The sequence below is a fragment of the Penicillium arizonense genome (assembly GCF_001773325.1).
Source record: "Penicillium arizonense strain CBS 141311 chromosome Unknown PENARI_contig002, whole genome shotgun sequence".
Taxonomy (NCBI): Eukaryota; Fungi; Ascomycota; class Eurotiomycetes; order Eurotiales; family Aspergillaceae; genus Penicillium; species Penicillium arizonense.
Genome location: NW_019173279.1, coordinates 1,515,650 through 1,533,309, shown reverse-complemented (window position 1 = coordinate 1,533,309; position 17,660 = coordinate 1,515,650). Strand labels below are relative to the sequence as shown.

The window sequence follows — 17,660 nt, the reverse complement described above, 5'->3', positions numbered from 1 at the left end:
AAAATGCTGGACAAAACCTTCCTATGCATCGCTTTGGGGAGGATGAGAGCAGGGTCAATACCAGATCTCTGTCCAGATGTATGGTAAAATCACGATGCAGGCCGTGTACAAAATCATGAAGGCGTTGTATGGGAATAGGAGGATCTGGGTCATAGGGGTTTCGCAGAGGAGGACCCAGATAGAGAGGAAAGCAACGGAGAAGAAGTGGGAGACGAGAATGAGAGGTTGCTTGATGAGACCTGCCAGTAGTCCTACGGGGCCTCCAACAGGACCAATCTGGAAATAGCGGAAACAGCCACGCTGAAGAGACCTCAGACTTCGATCTATATAAACTGTTAATTGAGGGATCGACTTGGGCCTGGAAAAGGAAGAAATACCGTCAGCAGCGAAGAGCGAGTACAAGGCCTGCGCAAGGATGTTGATAACAGAAGAGGAGTTCTTTCGTGCCCAATGGAACTGAGCAAGTTGCTTGAGAACAAGATCTGTATCGGAGAAGCTGGGTACAAGTTCTGGACTGAGCAATTCGCGGAGGACGCAGACATCGTTGAACGCCACCGTCATTCCTCCTCCCGTCAATGGGTGCCGCATGTTAAGCGCATCGCCCAGGATCATAAAACCGGGTGTCGTGTTGGTTGAGGCAGGTAGGAAAGAATTTGGCATTGATCGTAGCTGGCCTTTCTCTAATGCGTCCGAGAACGACGCCTGCGCGCCCTCCGGAAGCCTAGGCAAAATAGTGTTCTTCATATAGCCCTTGACACCACCATTTTTCACTGACGCCCCTGGGAGATTATCCGGAACATCGACGAGGATTCGAGTTTCGTGTGTACCAATCTGGTACATGAGCACAGGTGGGCTATCACTGAGAAGGACGTGACCGGTATTAGGCGCGGGAAGTTTAGCATCAATAAGCTCCAATCCGTAGAACTTTGAACGACGCTTGGGTGTGTATTTGTGGTGCTTTTTGCGGAAATCGGAGTTGTAGCCGTCGGCGGCCACGGTGAGCTGGCCAAAGTAGCAATCTTTCAGGTCCTTGGTTACACACTCCACACCCAGAACCTCCTGGGTATGCGACGATGTGACTAAACCAGTAACCTTGGTCTCGACCACAGTGACATTGGGACAGCTCAGGGCCGCCTGTCGGAGCTTCATCACGAATCGGCCATGGTGGAAAGCTCGTCCTAGAGGTGCCGGTCCTGACGAGGTGGACTTGGGGTATTCGAGGAGGACCGGCTCGCCAAAGTATGAAACCCAGTATCCCTTCACGTCAATTCCGTCAATGTCATCGAGGCAGTCGCGTAGCCCTAGTTTTTCCAGTGCCTGAACACCTCCCGGTTGGAGCAGTTCACCAACAATGCGATTGGGCTCTTCCAATGACTTTTCGAGCAGAATCACGCTTCTTCCTTGCTTCCCTAGTGCAAATGCTAGCGCGCAGCCTAGAATTCCGGCACCGACAATCACAACGTCGGCCTCGTGGTGTTCGATGCGGCGTTGAGCGGCTTGGGAGTGCGCGGCATGGCCGTTGACGGATGCCATCATGGAGGAGATAGGTAGGATTGTCAGAACAGAAACTCTGAGACCATTATCGACCGAAGCAATTGATTTAAAAGAGAATTGGCGATAGATATGGGCTGATGTTTTTCTGAGAGAAAGGGGTGGCGTGACATGTGAAAGTCTGCCCTCTCCGCCTTCTGAATTCTACGCAGCACGAGACATCACGGTATACAGACTTTAGACTCAAGTTTATAGATCTATACTCTGTTCTTTTCTTTTTTTACTGTTATTCCTCTCTATACTTCTTATTGATACAGGGATCTTGTACAATTATATTACATATATATCACTCCTCCGGCACGTAATATTTATCCCAGGTTTGGTCCCTGTAGATAGGATATTCGCGGTCTTCCGGTGCCACCGTGTGACAGTTCGCGAGGTTGTGCTCTGCCCACCACTTTGTCTGCTCGGCAGCATTAAACTGCTTGCGTCCTAGTAGCAAGTCCAACTCCCACTCTTCGTCAAATTCCAGGATCAGATCCTTGAGAGGGTCAGTAGGCAAGAAAGGGTCTTCCTTCTCAGGCCGAGTGAGCTGGGAGCGTCTCGACTTTTTCCACGCTGAGTCAACGCTGAGATTTGCCCAGTATTCGTCACCACGAGACTTGGCTTGTAGCACCTCAATGGCCTTGTGCAATGTGCAGAGTTGCTGCGTGGTACTGCCGGATGCATCGGCCAGCGCCTCGTCCAATGAATTCATCTGGGAGAGAGCTTCCACGACGAATTCAGGCTTGATCGCCTCTTGTCGTGATAGGACCGTCAGTATACACCACCAGACACCCTTGAGGTTGCGGAGCTCGCCAAAGGCCCGTAGCAGCAACTTCAACAGGACCTGATCAAACCCATGAGAGATCTTCCAGCGAGATTGGTAAATGGTCGTGAGAAGATCGACAGCAATTTCTGGCGATCCACCCTTGAGCAGGTACTGACTGTAAGAAGCCGCACAGAAGTGCTTCACATTAAGACCGGGGGTATTGTTGCAAATGGTGTAGTATTCGAAAATGGCCATCTTGATCAACCCCGCGCGTCCGACGACGCTTGGATCAATCTGCCTAACCCGCTGGAAGAAAACAGGGAGCCATGGTGTGAACCGCTTGCTGTAACGGAGTGTTGGAACCTTCTTCCAGTAATCCCACTCGGAGGTGATCATGCGTCGCGCGTTAATGAGGCCAGTTTTGCCTTCAAGAATCGAGGCAATCACAGCCAAGGATAGATGGAGCGGTCTAACGATAAAACCACTATTGGTGGCATGTTGATACACCCTCAGAGCATCATAGGGCCGGCCCATGTTAAGATAGTGCTCCATTCGCTTGTGGAGCGGGACGTACCAACTGGTATCTTTGGATTCCACCAAATTGTTCACTGTTTCGGAGAAGCTTTCCTCGGCGGGAGCGTGAATTGGCGCTATCTTCTCTCCTCGCACTGCCCAAGTCTCATAGCTAGTGCCAAGGATGCGCTGAGAAGAAGACGAAGACGCTTGTCGGTCCTTGGCTGCTTGCATCATTCGCCAAATTCCCACCGGGCTGTTGGTCATTGCGAGCCGCCTCGTTTTGAGAATCGTGGCAATTTGCTCATCGTCGATGCCGGTGTTCCATTCACGCTGGGTGGCCATCTCCGTGATGGCTTCGAGCATTTCCTCGGTGCCTTTTTCAACGATCGCTTCGATTATGTGTCGATGAAGAACTCTGTCAGGCACGATTTCAAATTCGTTGATGCATGAAATGAGCAAGTCGAATGTTTGTTCGCCCGTGTGAGTTGGATAGTATTCGAGGAAGACACGGTCAAAAGCGACAGCAAAGTCCTTCTTCTGCTTAGTAAATCCTGCATCGTGCATGGCGTATAACCCATCCATAACCCGATTCCAATCACAATTGAGTGCCCTGCTATAAACGATCAATCCAACGGTGCGGGATCCAGGCTGCACATCGTACTTGGTTGGCATATCTTGAACCAAAACCTCGGCCTCTTCGGAACGACCCGATTCAACCAAGGCTTTGACCATCGGATTAAACAGCTTTTCGGTTGGTTTTCGCCCAAGGCTTTGAAGACTTTCAAGAATCCTGTCAAATTCTGCGTTGAGTAATTCGATACTCCTAGTCTTCCTCCAGAGACCATCAAGGTAAGCCCCGCACAGGCCGCAGTTATAGTCATTCTTGAAGCGCAGGTGGAAGAGATGCTTGGCCTCTTCCAACCGCTTGGACTCGATAAGGCACCGGAGAATAACCTCCAGCAGATGGGTAGGGACAACAAATTTGGAACTGAATCTTTCATAGAGGACACCGACAGAGTCGATATGGCCCTCTTTGGCGAGTAAATGCATGAGGGTGGCCCACATCTCCTCCGAGACAACACTGATATTGTTTAGTCGGTTGAAGAGAGTTCGAGCAATGAATATGTTTCCTTTGATGCAGTTTGCGGTAAAGATATGACACGCAAGTTGTCTCCGTTCCCATGAGATGACGTCCAAACGAGCGGTGGCTCCCAGAAACAAGTTCGCAGCAGTGATCTCCAACTCCTCGCTCATCAATCGACGAAGTTCGGAGTCTAAGGGGGGTATGCCCTTTATCTGAGCGTGTTCCGCTTGGATAGCCTCCATGGCCAGAATTTCGTTATTCCGAGCTAAGCTCGGCCCGTCCACATTCCTCTTGTATTGGAACAATTTGATCGGGTCACTCCACGACTTCTTCTGGCGAATATGTGCTTTTGCCAAGGTGATCATTGGCTTGGGTTTGGGATTTGGATCACGTCTTATTTCGAGAGTGTTCGATCCTGGTTCTTCGGGGCCGGAGGTAGCTTTTCGTTTGCTAGTCTTGAGGGATTCGATTCCCATGAACTCTCCCGCTTCCGCTGCTGCGACCATCACTGCAAGTCGCTTGGCAGCAGATGTTGCATCATAGTTTGGTGCGGTGGTGTGTATTGTTCGTTTGTTTTCAATGATTTTCTCGGCGATGCGGATTCGGCGATGAACATCGTACGTGAAGGCTGCTACAGCACAAAACCCGCCGACTGTTGAACCGGCCAGGGCCAAATGGCGGAGAACTCGAAGGGCATTCCGAGAGGGTACGAGAGCGGAGGGTTTGGAGTGCGGAAGCATGGTGAGAATGCTGGGCGCGGGTTGCGCGCATGAGTTAACAGCGGTGCATGGGTGGCCTTGAAAATAAGGTGCAAAGTGAGAATAGCCGGCCAGGTAAAGCCCAAAAGCTACCAGAAGGAAAGAAGATGGTGGTTCGGGGCAATTGAAGCTGGAGGAACAGGGTAAACTCGGAGCAACTGCTTTTTTCCGCAATTCAACTTGCGCTTTAGGCCAGTGTCGCCCGCCGAAATCTCATCGTACGATCTATACAAGCCACTCCTAGGTTGTTGTCTAAATTATTTACTTGATGCTTGATGTTTCCGACTGCCTCATCCCTGTGTGTAGTCAAATGAGAAGTATTCTGCGCCTATCCCAGATTATATTGCAATTATATTCTATCTCAAAAGAGCGTCATCCTCATCATCACCGTCTTCGTTTGCTTCAGCTCTCACATCTGCAGGATCTAACTCGGATCTTTCAAGGGTAACTAGTAAAACAATTAGCTGTTATCCTATCCCAAAAAGATAATCAACATACCATGTGGTCTGATCAACAGACTTGCGAGGAACGCAGCGCCAAAAGTGACCGCAAGGGCCACGAAGACTGTCTGGGGCAGGGTTGCGACAGTCAAGCTGTAGATTAGATTGAAAATAGTCGGCGCAACAATCCGAGCAAGGGCATGCAAGAGACCAGTAGCACCAAGCATTTGTCCAATCCGTTCATGGGGCACATGCTTGGTGAGTGATGATTGCAGAATAGCCGACCCCATGCCACCAAGCGAGGCGACTACACCAGAAAGGATCATTACCGATGGATGCTTGGATAGGGCATAACCAACAAATCCCAACACATCAAACACGACTGATAAGCGGATGAGAGTAACGTCCAGCATATCAGAGCCTCGGATACTCCCGTCATCCTTGACTGGGGTGCGGCAGAGCCAAGAAATCAATGGGAGCACCACGAACAAATTGATCACACGCGAAACGTTAATGATGGCGATGAAGATACTGGATTCCACGTTGCCCCAGTTGAACATATACTCGGCATAGATAATGATGATCTGAGCAGTGCCCAATGCGATTCCAAACATAACTGTGTCGATAGCTGCCAACAGTACAATGTTTCGCCGCAGAGCCGGGCTGGCGCCACGGCGATTAGTGAACAAGACGCTTGGTCGTCCGACTGCCGGCATAAGGATAGCAAGAGGCGTGATCAAGTTCATCGGGTTCCAGATACGCCAAGAGTACCACTTAGGAGCGTCAACATCCGAAGGGTTCAACCGGTGTTTTTCGCGAGCAGCGAGCTGCCGATCCTTAGACAAGGATTCAGGAACGATGAAGAAGAGCGACCCGCAGAACAAAGCATGTAATGCCAGTGCAATATAAAACACGGGCAGAGCTCCCGCGTAGTTGATGATAAACGCAGCGACACCAGGTCCAACTGCGATTCCAAAGAATAAAGCGCCGTGGAAGAAACCAAATGCCACGCTTCGCTTTTCGATGCGCGTGCAATCCGAGGCGTAAGAATGGCACAGAGCCTGCGCGGTAGTAAATGAGCCGCCCAGTCCATCCAGCATGGCTCCAACAAGAAGCCAGTTGACCGACATCTGGTCAGGCCAGGTAGCCACGATCGCAGTGATGACCTCGTTAAGCACCGCGCCCAGCGAACCCAGTGCGATCATTTTGGTTCTTCCATATCGATCGGACAAGTGGCCGAGTCTGGGACTGACTAATGCGGAGAGTATACCCGTGATGAGGTTGAGATACAGCTGGAACTGCGCGACAAGTGATTGAACTTGTGGGATGTGACATTGACGATTGTCCTCGCCAAATACAACAGGAAGGGAAGTAAACCCGGGGTCTTGGGTTGACTTCTCTGCTAGATAATCCCGGCAAATGAGCGACATGATCAGGTTGATCCTGGGCACGGCCATTCCGCCAATGCCCAGCGTGAACAGAAGGCTAAATGGGAGGAGCCACCAAATCTGTCATGGTAGAGATCAGACAATTGAACCTAACGGCTTTTGCAACCACTCACGGTCGGTCTCCTCCATCGCGGTCGGTCATCTTCGACGCGGTCTTCTAGCGGGGATTCCCCGGATGGCCGGGGAGACAGCAGCGCGTCATCCTCTGTAGGAGTCGCACGAGCGCGTGCCCGAACGTCTATCTCGGGCTCGCCCGCAAAGAGTTGCTCGTTCTCCATGATCAAGGTGACATGGAGATTGAACATGTACAATTGCCAAGTTCCAAGATATTTGCATTGATTTGTAATCTTGGAAACTTGCACCAAGGAGGGGAAACCAGGATCCTAGTCTCTTATCAATCGTTCTAGAAATGTACAGCCAATGAATTCGAGATTTCAGGTAATTCGCCTTTCTCTAACTTCCACCTTGACTGCCCACTATTCTGCATTGCTCATTCTCCGAGATGTTGGCGATTTCAATCATTCTTCCCCTGCAGCTAACTATAGAGCCGTTTTCGCATCACCAAAACTTCGAGTTCACGTACCGAGAAGTTATTAAACCAATTAACGTTAAGATCGACCTAGATGAAGCTATCCGAATGTTTACAGCTCAGAAAATGCAGGAGCTGTTGCTCTCTGAGGTATCGGTGGTAAGAGGTGAGTTTGTCTAATGGGATTTTATTATCTTTTATATGAAGATCTTCTGCGTATTTTTCCAAGACATCGGCCAGGAAGAATCAGGTCACCAACCCATATATTGCAGCTCAAGAGGTCGAAATAGCTAAGTTGACACTATTTTTATAAAATTTCGTGCTTCGCTCGCCGAGCCTGAGTAAATCAAGATATGTACTCAATTCTGCCGGATTTCCACTTATGCTTGTAGGAAGACTGAAGAATTCAAACAATGCCAGGAACGAGAAGGCACGAACGTCAAGTGCTCTGCCATGGCATAGGAGCCATTGGATCCTTCCGCCCACATGTGTACACGACATATGGTCAAGCCCGGAAAGGAGGAGAGGCGCAGATACAGATAGGAAAATGTTGGATGAGGAAGCTGGATATCTGGATGAAGTTATATTGAAATTATATCTTGCAGTAGCTATATTTATTGTCTTATAGTAAACGTGGCAATGGCTGTCAAGCATGCTTGGTACCTTGTCGGGTTTCTCTTAAGTTATACGGGGAACGTGTTTCCCCTCTATTATCTCTCCACATTCTGAAACATGATCCTGGAAACTGTCCATCGTATATTTTCGACGCCAATGAAGCGGTCGACCATAGTGATAGGCCTTGCAAGCGAGGCAATGGAAACCCCAGTCCGGAGATACCGTTCCAATACCGAAGAACGGAGCACGAATAATGCCCATGAAGCGCCTGGGATTAGAGCAATGTCCATCAAACGCATCTTCAGACCTGGGCGGCAGTAGATTCTCTCTGTCTGTTCCGCGGAGAGCCAATCTCGAATTGTAGGCCTGTAGCCTCTTCGATGCCATTTTCGATGCGTAATTTTCCATGGAGCTGAGGGACCCATGGACAGCGATTCCAGCTTCTCGCGCAGCAGAAAAATTGAACAAGGTTTCTCGTTGTCGACGCTTGATCCCCCGAGGCGAATAGCGGCCTGGAAGACTTTTCATGCGAGGTAAACATGCCAGGTCTTTAGAGCCGAGACCAAATTTGCGGATTGCATCATTCCGTGAGAGAGGAAGGTAGTCGGCTTCCTCGGTGAAACATAGTAAACAAACGCGATGACAGGTGACCAAATACAGGTACCCACCGAAGTCGCCACAGCTGTCACACTCAGCTGTAGATAGTTTCTCATACAGGTCCTGGCATGAGAAGAATCGTGCAGTTTCTATGTTGAGGCACCCGCGAATTGATGCTGGCGCGTGAACGAGAATACGCTTATACTGCGGAATCGAATCTGTTACCAGTCTTGCACTTTTGTTGACGTGTCGAAAATCAGCCAGTGACCGCATGTCAAGCTGGATAAGTGCCAGATGGATGATTTCAAGAGGGAGTTTATCTAGCCCCAAGACCGTAGCGCGGGAGATGAAACCCGGAGTTTTCATTCCAGTGACAAGAATTGGCAATATCGTCTAGTGTGTTGTCCTTGATGTCGAGAAAGATATATGTGGACTCGCTTGTTTTACGAATAGCTGCCATGATGTTGTGATCGGTGGATATCCTAAACCCCGAAATTTGAGGGGAACTTAATCACATAAAGAGTTGGAAGAAGGGAAAACGTCGTCTCGATAAATGACTAGAGATACAAGAATTAGTTGAGAGATTTCAACGAGTGTAAAAGCAAGGAGATACTTTAGTTAGCAGTTGTGATCCCGAGGCTTGGCAAGCTCAGATCCCATCCTTGGCAAGGTTCCAACGGGGTGGGTGTCTGTATCAATCCCCTCTAGTATAAAAAGCACTAGGCGTTCTGGCGCGCGGGGTCAGATACTAAGGCGTAGATTAGGTCCGAGATCTTCGAAGCATGTGCTGGTCATTGGCTCGACGCCTTCGATTATTTGAATGAATATAGGACTAGAAATGCATTATGCTGTACAGTATACCCGAAATTTTGTCGCCAAGCAACGCCTCCCAAAGCCCAGTATGTATACAAATGCACCTAAAATACACCTCGATCTGACCCATGGGTTGAGATGATGCAAAAAGGTTCAGCTACAACACCATACTAGCGTTGTCCTTGCCAGCGAAGAATTGCTTCTGGCCCAGGCACCGCTCACTCTTGCAGCCCTGGCAACGAAGAGTCATCTGGCGGGAACAGAGCTCTCCCTTTTGAAGATGTTCGCGGGCAATGTCAGCAAGTGCCTGGATGAAGACTGGGTTGCCGTTCAAGCTCTCTGCGCGCTTGACGCCGGGGCTGTTGGCTTCATGGATAACCTCCAAGTCTAATTCGTACAAGGTTTCGATGTGATCGCTCGTAAATGCAATGGGGACCAAAACCAAGTCCGTTTGTCCCTTCTTCACGTACTCTTGCACGGTATCACTTGTCTGGGCTCCGAGCCAGGCCGAGGGGCCGACCTGAGACTGCCAGCACAGGCGATAAGGGTTGCTGAAGTTGAGTCGTTGCATGACAGCATGAACTGTCGCGGCAACCTCGGCGGGATACGGGTCACCTAGACAGGTTAGCAGGATCCACTGAGAAGCTATGGGTTGACCTACCCCGGTTGACAACACTCATAGGCAAGCTGTGAGCCGAAAATAGCAACACAACCTTATCCCGCTTTTCCTCAGGGTACGTCTTGAGCTGAGCCTCGATGTTCTGTGCAAAAGCCTCAACAAGACCGGAGTGGGAAGGCCATCGGTCAATGACACTCCACTGAATTGTACCCGCAGGGTCGGTTTCGCCGTTTGCGCGCTTTCCCTCCAGGCGATTACGCCACTTCCACAATTCATTGAGCGAGCTGCCTGTCGTCGAACAGGAGTATTGCGGGTATTGCGTAAAAGCGACGGCACGTCCTCCCTTTCCGTTTCCAAATCCATCGGCGAGCAGTTGCTCATACATCGTCTCGGTCAATGGGGCGGCATAGCGGAATGCTACGTAAGGCTTATGCGGTGCGGTTTCCGGAGAAATCTTATCCAAAATCTTGCACATCTCTGCACACTGGTACTCGGACCATTTCCGAATGGGCGATCCGCCGCCAATATCCGCATACTGCTGTTGGATTTTCGGGGTTCTCCGGCGGGCGATGAGAGGTCCGATATATGATTGGAGTCGTCCGAGGGGAATCAGGTCACCATCGGCCTGCAAACAATTGTGTCAATATTTGAACTAGATATTATCACCATAGATATTTCTCGACACATACGAATAGTCTGCTCAAGAAGTCCTCCACCTCGTCTGTCGTTGAGGGACCACCCATGTTCATAAACACCATTGCAGTCGGGCCCTTGGATCCGGTTGCTTGTGTGACAGGGGGGACCACTGTCGCGAGTCCTCGCTGGTTGGACATACATGACAATCGACTGGCAATTGCTGGTCGTAGTCCGAATGAGGTGGCATTCGTAAATAACCGTCGCGGCGTCGCGAAAGGGGCTCGGAACGCCATAGCTGGATAGGAGCGGATTAAATAAGAAAAGAGAAAAAAACAACGTTATACACGTTCGAAAGGAATTGAGAACAGAGTCGACCGATGCGCACCTCGGAGCTGATGTTCCCGGTTTCCCAAGTTTGCCTCGGCCAATCAATGTGCGGGGGACGTCAGCAGCTCCAGGCAGCTCCAGGCATCAGCGTCACATGACCTCGTGTCGCCATAGAGCGCGTCTCAAGAGGCATTGAACTTGAATTGACAACTTCTCACTCCCCCACTGCTTCATTTTTAAACATGGCGAGTGAGAATTACACGCGTGAGGAGGACAACCTTGAGGATGAAGAGCTCGATGAGACGGTGAGTGCCAAAGCTGAAGATATAGTGGCCTTCTATTGACTTGACCTGAACAGAGCTTCAAATCGGTCAAAGATGCTGTTCTCTTTGCTATCGATATCAGCAACTCGATGCTGACACCTCGGGCATCGCTTGATCCCAAGAAGCCTGTTGAGGAATCACCTGCGTCTGCCGCCTTGAAGTGTGCATACCATCTGATGCAACAACGCATTATCTCCAATCCTCATGACATGATCGGCGTCTTACTCTATGGCACACAATCATCCAAATTCTACGATGAAGATGAAGAGAGTCGCGGCGAGCTGTCATACCCGCACTGTTATCTCTACACGGACCTGGATGTTCCATCTGCCCATGAAGTCAAGGAACTACGAGCTCTAGCTGAGAAGAAAGAGGAAGCGCTGGAGATCTTGAAGCCATCAAGTGAGCCTGTTTCGATGGCTAATGTGCTTTTCTGCGCAAATCAGGTCTTTACTTCCAAAGCTCCAAATTTCCTGTCTCGGCGGTTGTTTATCGTGACCGACAACGACAATCCACATGCAGATAACAAGGCATTGCGGTCTGCTGCAACGGTTCGAGCGAGAGATTTGTATGATCTGGGCGTTAACATTGAACTTTTCCCTATCTCTCAGCCAGACCACGAATTCGACACCTCTAAATTCTATGATGTAGGTTGTTCACCTCGGTTATCCAGAATTGTATTGACGAATGGCAGGACATCATCTACAAAACATCCCCCAGTGACGGAGATGCCCCGGCATATTTGCAACCAGATACCAACGTGTCCACAGCCAAGGGTGATGGACTTTCACTGCTCAATTCTCTTTTATCCAGCATCAACTCGAGATCGGTCCCCCGGCGCTCCCTGTTCTCAAACGTGCCCCTCGAGCTGGGCCCCGATTTCAAAATATCCGTCAATGGATACCTACTCCTCAAAAAGCAGGAGCCCGCACGAAATTGCTTCGTCTGGCAGGGAGGCGAGGCTCCTCAAATCGCCAAAGGCGTCACCACTTTAATGGCCGATGACACAGCACACACAGTCGACAAAGAGGACATCAGAAAAGCCTACAAGTTCGGCGGTGAGCAAGTCTCGTTCACAATCGAAGAACAGCAGGCATTGAAGCACTTTGGCGACCCGGTGATCAGAATCGTTGGCTTCAAGCCACTGTCAGCGCTGCCGATCTGGGCCAACGTTAAACACCCATCGTTCATCTATCCCTCCGAAGAAGACTACGTAGGCTCAACCCGAGTCTTCTCTGCGTTGCAGCAGAAACTCCTCGAGGCCGAGAAAATGGCTTTGGTCTGGTTCATCCCTCGCAGGAATGCGTCACCAGTCTTGGCTGCTATGATTGCTGGAGCTGAGAAGATCGATGAGAATGGTGTACAGAAAATCCCACCGGGCATGTGGATTATCCCTCTTCCCTTTGCGGATGATGTTCGCGAGAATCCGGAGGCTACCTTGAATAAGGCGCCTGATTCGTTGATTGATTCTATGCGTATGGTTATCCAGCAGCTACAGCTTCCAAAGGCTGTATACGATCCTTCAAAATACCCCAACCCTTGTAAGTTCTGTCATATCCCTCTCCCCTCCCAAAGGTTAAAACTGACTCGAAGCAGCACTTCAATGGCATTATCGCATTCTACAGGCCCTTGCCTTGGAAGAAGATATGCCCGAAAGCGCAGAGGACAAGACCATCCCCAAATATCGTCAGATCAACAAGGTGAGTCGCTTCCAGAATCTGCGATCTCGAATCGCACTGATTAACTCTGTCTATCGTAGCGCGCGGGTGAATATGTCCTCGCATGGGCCGAGGAACTAAAAGACCAGTCATCCAAAATGTTCGGCGGAACCGCGGCTACAAAATCAACCCTGGTGAAACGAGGTGCGAAGGAGGAAAATGCTGAAAGTCACCCGTCAAAGCGGGTGAAGGTTGAGGGTGGTGGCAACGACTTGGAAAACGATGTCAAAAGAGCCTCTGAAAAGGGCACCGTGTCCAAGGTAAGCATATCACATTGATGGTACTTTATATGGGGAGGACATCGATTTGACTAACATAAATTCAGTTGACGGTGGCCGTTCTTAAGGAGTTCTTGAATGCACATGGCCGTGCTACAGCGGGCAAGAAGGCGGATCTGGTGGAACGAGTTGAGCAGTACTTTGAAGAGAAGTCCTAATCGCTGGCTATTTTCCTGAGAGGTGTAGCTAAGTTTAATGCATTACGACTGTATCCTATTTCTGTTTACATATCTCATGGTCGACCGATTTTTAGTCCAGTACTTTGGCCATTATCCAGGGGGGTTCAATCCCCTATTGCTGGCTCTCGAGCGTGGCGCCCACGTAGCCTTTCTATAGCTAGCTAATGGCTATCAATATTGCAAAACAATATAGCGACGTCAAGAGGGCTAACAAAACATGTAGCCATAGTTGTTCTAAAAGGCAAGCTCGAAGAGCCGTGCTTCGCAGGCTCCGAATATCTTGTCTATATACATGAGAGAGCCAACAAGGTAGCAAAAATATTAACATTGTATCTCTAAAGGAATAATCTGAAAGGCCACCTATGAACGATGGAAAGCACTCTCATACAGGGGGGATTTGCCTTCAGCGCTTGAACGCAAATGAATCTCTACCCCAAGCAACACACAAAATCTAGATGATAAAACGAGCGAACGAACTCCAAGCCAAGGGATGTTTGTACTGTCGGCAAATGCACATCGAAAGAGGGCATGTACAAGCCGTGCGACAAAATGTATTAGGCACGTCTCCCAGAATATGTACAATAGCAGCCCTAGTCATGATGCTGGGTCTGCGATAAATGCACAGGTTGAAGAAGGGGGTCAACACCTCCCGTAGACCTGGCATTGGCATAGCTGTTCATCGGGGCAACTGTGGAGCGTTAGGAAATGTCCAGATAAAGATAGGCTAACTGTAACTTACTATACACCCTCCATGCCAAAGATAATATGCCACAAGAACTCCATCACCCTACCCGAAGATGCGTCGTTCAATTCCGTATCAAGAATCCATTGCCGGATCTTGACATAGTCATTCAGCGGTCGCTTCTGCACCTGATCGCGCGAAACGGCAAATTGCGCACAACATGCGGCGCCAATCTCATCAGGCTTGCGGATGTATTTATGGCCACCGTATTCCATTTCCCAGGGCGAGGACATGTTCAACGGAGGGGTGCTCGTACCCTCGAAAACATCCCACCAGATCTGATCGGTGACATGCTTGTTGAAGCGGTGGGAACCCTTGCAGCCGGGATTCCAATTGCAGCGCAGGTTGACGTAGCCGTTTCGCTGGACGAAGTCGAGTTGGAGATTGCGCATGGCGATGACGTTGTCGTGGAGCGGCGCATCCACGTGCCAGGCCATTAGGAAGCCTGAGCGGTGTGCGTGGAGGAAGGCGATTGTTGCGGGCAGGTTGTTGTAGTTGTCGATTATGTAGGTTAGGTAGGCCATTGCTTCGTGGCCTTTGTTGAATGGTGTCATCAGGGCGTTGGCGTCGGATCGTGTTTCTCGGGAGGGGTTGACAATGTAGATTGCGCGTTGCCAGCTGGTGACATACAGGATTAGTACTGGTTTACGGGGTAGAGGTGGGATCGCAGGCACTCACTCAGGCAGTTCTTGTTCTACCCATTCGGTATGCTCCTCTTCCAGCTTGGCCATCACTATCACCTTGTCCCCCATGGTGGAGTCGGCGTATGTCGGGTTCGGAACGGCGCCAGTGCGATCTAACCAATTAACCAAGTATGCGCCAGCGCGATATTGATTACAGAGGTCTTCGAGATGCGCCTCGAGGAGATATAATGAGAAAAGAAGCAAAGAAGAGACGCATATCACTGCGAGACGTATTCCACCCCGCATGATGAAGAAGGTTCGAACACCAGAGACTTTGGAAAGGGAAGCCCGTGGTTGTAAATTTCAAGGCGCAGACAATCGCATTCAAGCCATGAATGGTTGACTCCCTTAGGGGCAACCCTTTTCCAATATGAGAAAGGGAGAGCGATATTTCGAAATAGGAGTATCAATAGTCCCAAAATAGCAAGGCGGCCGAAGGCAAATTCGAAGAGGGGCGAGGCTAAGGCTAAACTGAGTCAAACGGAAGGCGCAGTCGTCACAGGTGGTCGGAATGGGGAAAAGAAATGAGGTTCAAGGAAGACACAATGGCAAGAACAAGAGATTTCAGAGAAATAAAGATAAAAAGGACTAGAGAGGGGGGTCAGCTTCATCCCCGGGCTAAGAGAAGCCAGAATGTCATTCTTGCCGCATATCATTGGCCACCTGGGGCGTAAACTCAGGGGAGCTGCCTTAATTGAAGCCGGGGTGAAAGTTAGGGGCCGCTCTGGCCCCTGGTAGCGAAAGCTTGGCTTTTGGGGCGCGTCTAACCTCTTTCATAGGTCGAGTTTGCGCTTGAGCCATGGTCGGACGGGTGAAAGGCTTAACGTGCCGCGGGTGGACATTCCCTGCGGCCAATCTGTAGGCAGTTCGAGTTGCTGTACCCACCGACACGCGTGTGCTTACTACCACGGATTCCACGTGGCGTTCGCGCTCAAACTGCCCTTTTTGACGTGGAGGATAATGAACACTGGCGATTGTCCTCCACCAGGCTAAACAGTAGTCTCGCATTGGAGTGAGTCTGTGTCGCTAGAATGAATCAACCCTTAAGACAATGGTCTGTGGGCTGTTCTTTGGGATCTTCGAGTCTCGCACAGCCTCGACGGCCCCAATGATCGGCCTTGCAAGCCATTGATTGATCGGCTTCATCGCGAACCAAACAGTTCAACGCATTCAGGGTCTCAAGTGGATTCTGTGCTTCCTTCGCGGCAGGCTGCCTATGACCGCCCCGGGCCCACCGATCAGCAGGAGCAATGATGTGGCCGCTTTGCTGGAAAGGAATAAATGTCAAAGCTGATGTAGATCTGTCTTGGAGAGAATGTGAATATTGCATTGCGAGCGCATGTAGATTTTTGAAGTTATTGTTCTGCGCAGCCTGCGTTGACGATTGTAACTCATGATGGTCAACAAATTCTTGGCAATTGTGTCAAGCGGAGACGCAGACGAGTTAATTTCTAGGTCCGAGCGGTTGGGATCGACATTTGACCGTACAGATTGTACAGGTACTTAATCAGTGTTGCTTTCTGCTCTTTGAGCGGTAATATACCCTGCATCTCACCCGCGATCAGATATCGTCTAGCTTGGGAAGACTGCGACGAAGCTATCCATGTGCGCAATCTGCCGCTGTGGCTATCGAGATGTCTTGGCTCATCTCGTAAAATGCAGATCTCGTCGTCATTAATTAGAGGGGCCGGGTGATGCCTTGGCTGGCTTATTGAGTTGCAGGTCAGAGACTGCGTTGGAAGAAAGACTTTCCATGCCATGTAACTTGGGCGTCACCTACAGGTACATCTATCTGTCATGGGCTTCAGTACATGTATCAATGCCGAGTCCAGACATATTTACACATTTATTGGCTCTCATATTCAGTGCCTCTGCTACAAAGGTTGGCCGAGTCTAGCGTTTCATGCTATACATGTACCTAGACACCACGCCTCGACATAGAACTCAATGGTTACAGTCAGATACTTGATTTGCAGTCCAGCTGCTGTTCATGTTCATTATATGTTACAACCATGGATGTCTTTTCCACCTATTCACTTTCCTCCTCCCCCTCTTCTTCGTCGCTAACTTCCTCTCCATTTGCAAGCGCCTCTTCGCGCAACTTGCGCGCACGTTCCCGCTTCTTATCCAGCAAGGTGCTGAGCTTCTTTGCAACGTTGAAGACACCGCCAGTCCCCGCACCGCAGGCTGCACATGTGGGGTTCTTCCTGTATCGCTGCAGAGCACATGATTCACAGAAATAGTGGCCACACTTGGTGATGATAGGCTCTTTATAGGGCTTTCGGCAGATGATGCAGGCAAATGGAATGTTCTCCAACATCTCGTCCTCGTCCTCCTCATCATCCTCGGCGGCTTTCCCTGCACCGTTTCGTTGCGACACCACTCGTCCGTCTAGCTTCTTGCCCTTGGTGTTGACCTCCCAGTCGCGATCCAGCTCCCATCCTGCCTTGTAATCCTCACGCATGTGGAGGTACTTGCAAGAATCTCCGTAGCCACAGAATCCAGTCTGTTTCCAATCCTTACACACATCGGGGGCAAAGTCGGTGACGGTGATTGTCCGGACGTTGGTTGGCGCTTTAACAGGACCAAACTTTGTCGGTGCGTCTGGATTCTTTTGGATGAAGTTTTGGTAGTTGGCTGCGCCTTTGTAGGTGCCGTCAGGCTCTGAGGTCGAGGCAGCCGCAGAGGCTTGTCCCGGTCGTACTCTAGTAGTGCCGAGTAGGTTCTTCGCATTGAGGTCTTCGTCGTACCAGTCGGAATGTTTGGTTGCGTCGTTGCTCGAGGTCAATGGGAGGGGAGCAGCGGTGGTAGGCTCGTCATCAGGCTTCCTCGTCATATTTGCTGTAGATGATGCTGTCACAGCTGCATTCTTGCGCCGCCTCTTAATCCGCTTGCCCTCATCATCATCGGACGAGGTGAAGTCGGAGTCAGAAGCTGGAGGTGGCGTTGCGGGCTTCTTGCGGAAGTTGGCTTTGCCCTTGGACCGCTTCTTAAAGGCGACCTGGGGCACAGTATCTGCAACTGTTTCTTCAGTCATTATGTGTGTCTGCAAG

At 50.2% G+C, this 17,660-nt stretch overlaps 7 protein-coding genes across 7 annotated transcripts; 1 reads left to right on the top strand and 6 right to left on the bottom strand.

Annotated features, from left to right (window-relative positions):
* Positions 1-54: 54 nt before the first annotated feature.
* Positions 55-1,533, bottom strand: erg1 (squalene monooxygenase erg1; the record flags this gene model as incomplete). Its single annotated transcript, XM_022627751.1, has 2 exons — positions 55-323; positions 378-1,533. The coding sequence occupies 2 exons, from the start codon at positions 1,531-1,533 to the stop codon at positions 55-57; spliced, it is 1,425 nt and encodes a 474-aa protein (XP_022492999.1).
* A 304-nt stretch (positions 1,534-1,837) lies between these two features.
* PENARI_c002G08471 (pentatricopeptide repeat protein) lies at positions 1,838-4,642 on the bottom strand (the record flags this gene model as incomplete). Its single annotated transcript, XM_022627724.1, has 1 exon — positions 1,838-4,642. The coding sequence occupies one exon, from the start codon at positions 4,640-4,642 to the stop codon at positions 1,838-1,840; it is 2,805 nt and encodes a 934-aa protein (XP_022492705.1).
* A 374-nt stretch (positions 4,643-5,016) lies between these two features.
* On the bottom strand, positions 5,017-6,826 carry PENARI_c002G05128 (putative tetracycline-efflux transporter; the record flags this gene model as incomplete). Its single annotated transcript, XM_022627492.1, has 3 exons — positions 5,017-5,108; positions 5,159-6,608; positions 6,662-6,826. The coding sequence occupies 3 exons, from the start codon at positions 6,824-6,826 to the stop codon at positions 5,017-5,019; spliced, it is 1,707 nt and encodes a 568-aa protein (XP_022492471.1).
* A 2,433-nt stretch (positions 6,827-9,259) lies between these two features.
* PENARI_c002G11554 (ferrochelatase HEM15) lies at positions 9,260-10,650 on the bottom strand (the record flags this gene model as incomplete). The annotated part of the gene is made up of 3 exons (XM_022627929.1): positions 9,260-9,717; positions 9,764-10,346; positions 10,411-10,650. The coding sequence occupies 3 exons, from the start codon at positions 10,648-10,650 to the stop codon at positions 9,260-9,262; spliced, it is 1,281 nt and encodes a 426-aa protein (XP_022492408.1).
* Positions 10,651-10,926: 276 nt separating this feature from the next.
* akuA (uncharacterized protein) lies at positions 10,927-13,161 on the top strand (the record flags this gene model as incomplete). The annotated part of the gene is made up of 6 exons (XM_022627172.1): positions 10,927-10,989; positions 11,043-11,654; positions 11,702-12,548; positions 12,604-12,707; positions 12,767-12,985; positions 13,051-13,161. The coding sequence occupies 6 exons, from the start codon at positions 10,927-10,929 to the stop codon at positions 13,159-13,161; spliced, it is 1,956 nt and encodes a 651-aa protein (XP_022492581.1).
* A 611-nt stretch (positions 13,162-13,772) lies between these two features.
* PENARI_c002G02818 (DUF3431 domain-containing protein) lies at positions 13,773-14,676 on the bottom strand (the record flags this gene model as incomplete). The annotated part of the gene is made up of 3 exons (XM_022627327.1): positions 13,773-13,870; positions 13,974-14,542; positions 14,603-14,676. 3 exons carry the CDS (start codon positions 14,674-14,676, stop codon positions 13,773-13,775), a joined length of 741 nt encoding a protein of 246 aa, XP_022492891.1.
* A 1,960-nt stretch (positions 14,677-16,636) lies between these two features.
* PENARI_c002G07027 (U2-type spliceosomal complex subunit CWC24) lies at positions 16,637-17,644 on the bottom strand (the record flags this gene model as incomplete). Its single annotated transcript, XM_022627615.1, has 1 exon — positions 16,637-17,644. The coding sequence occupies one exon, from the start codon at positions 17,642-17,644 to the stop codon at positions 16,637-16,639; it is 1,008 nt and encodes a 335-aa protein (XP_022492302.1).
* Positions 17,645-17,660: the final 16 nt, after the last annotated feature.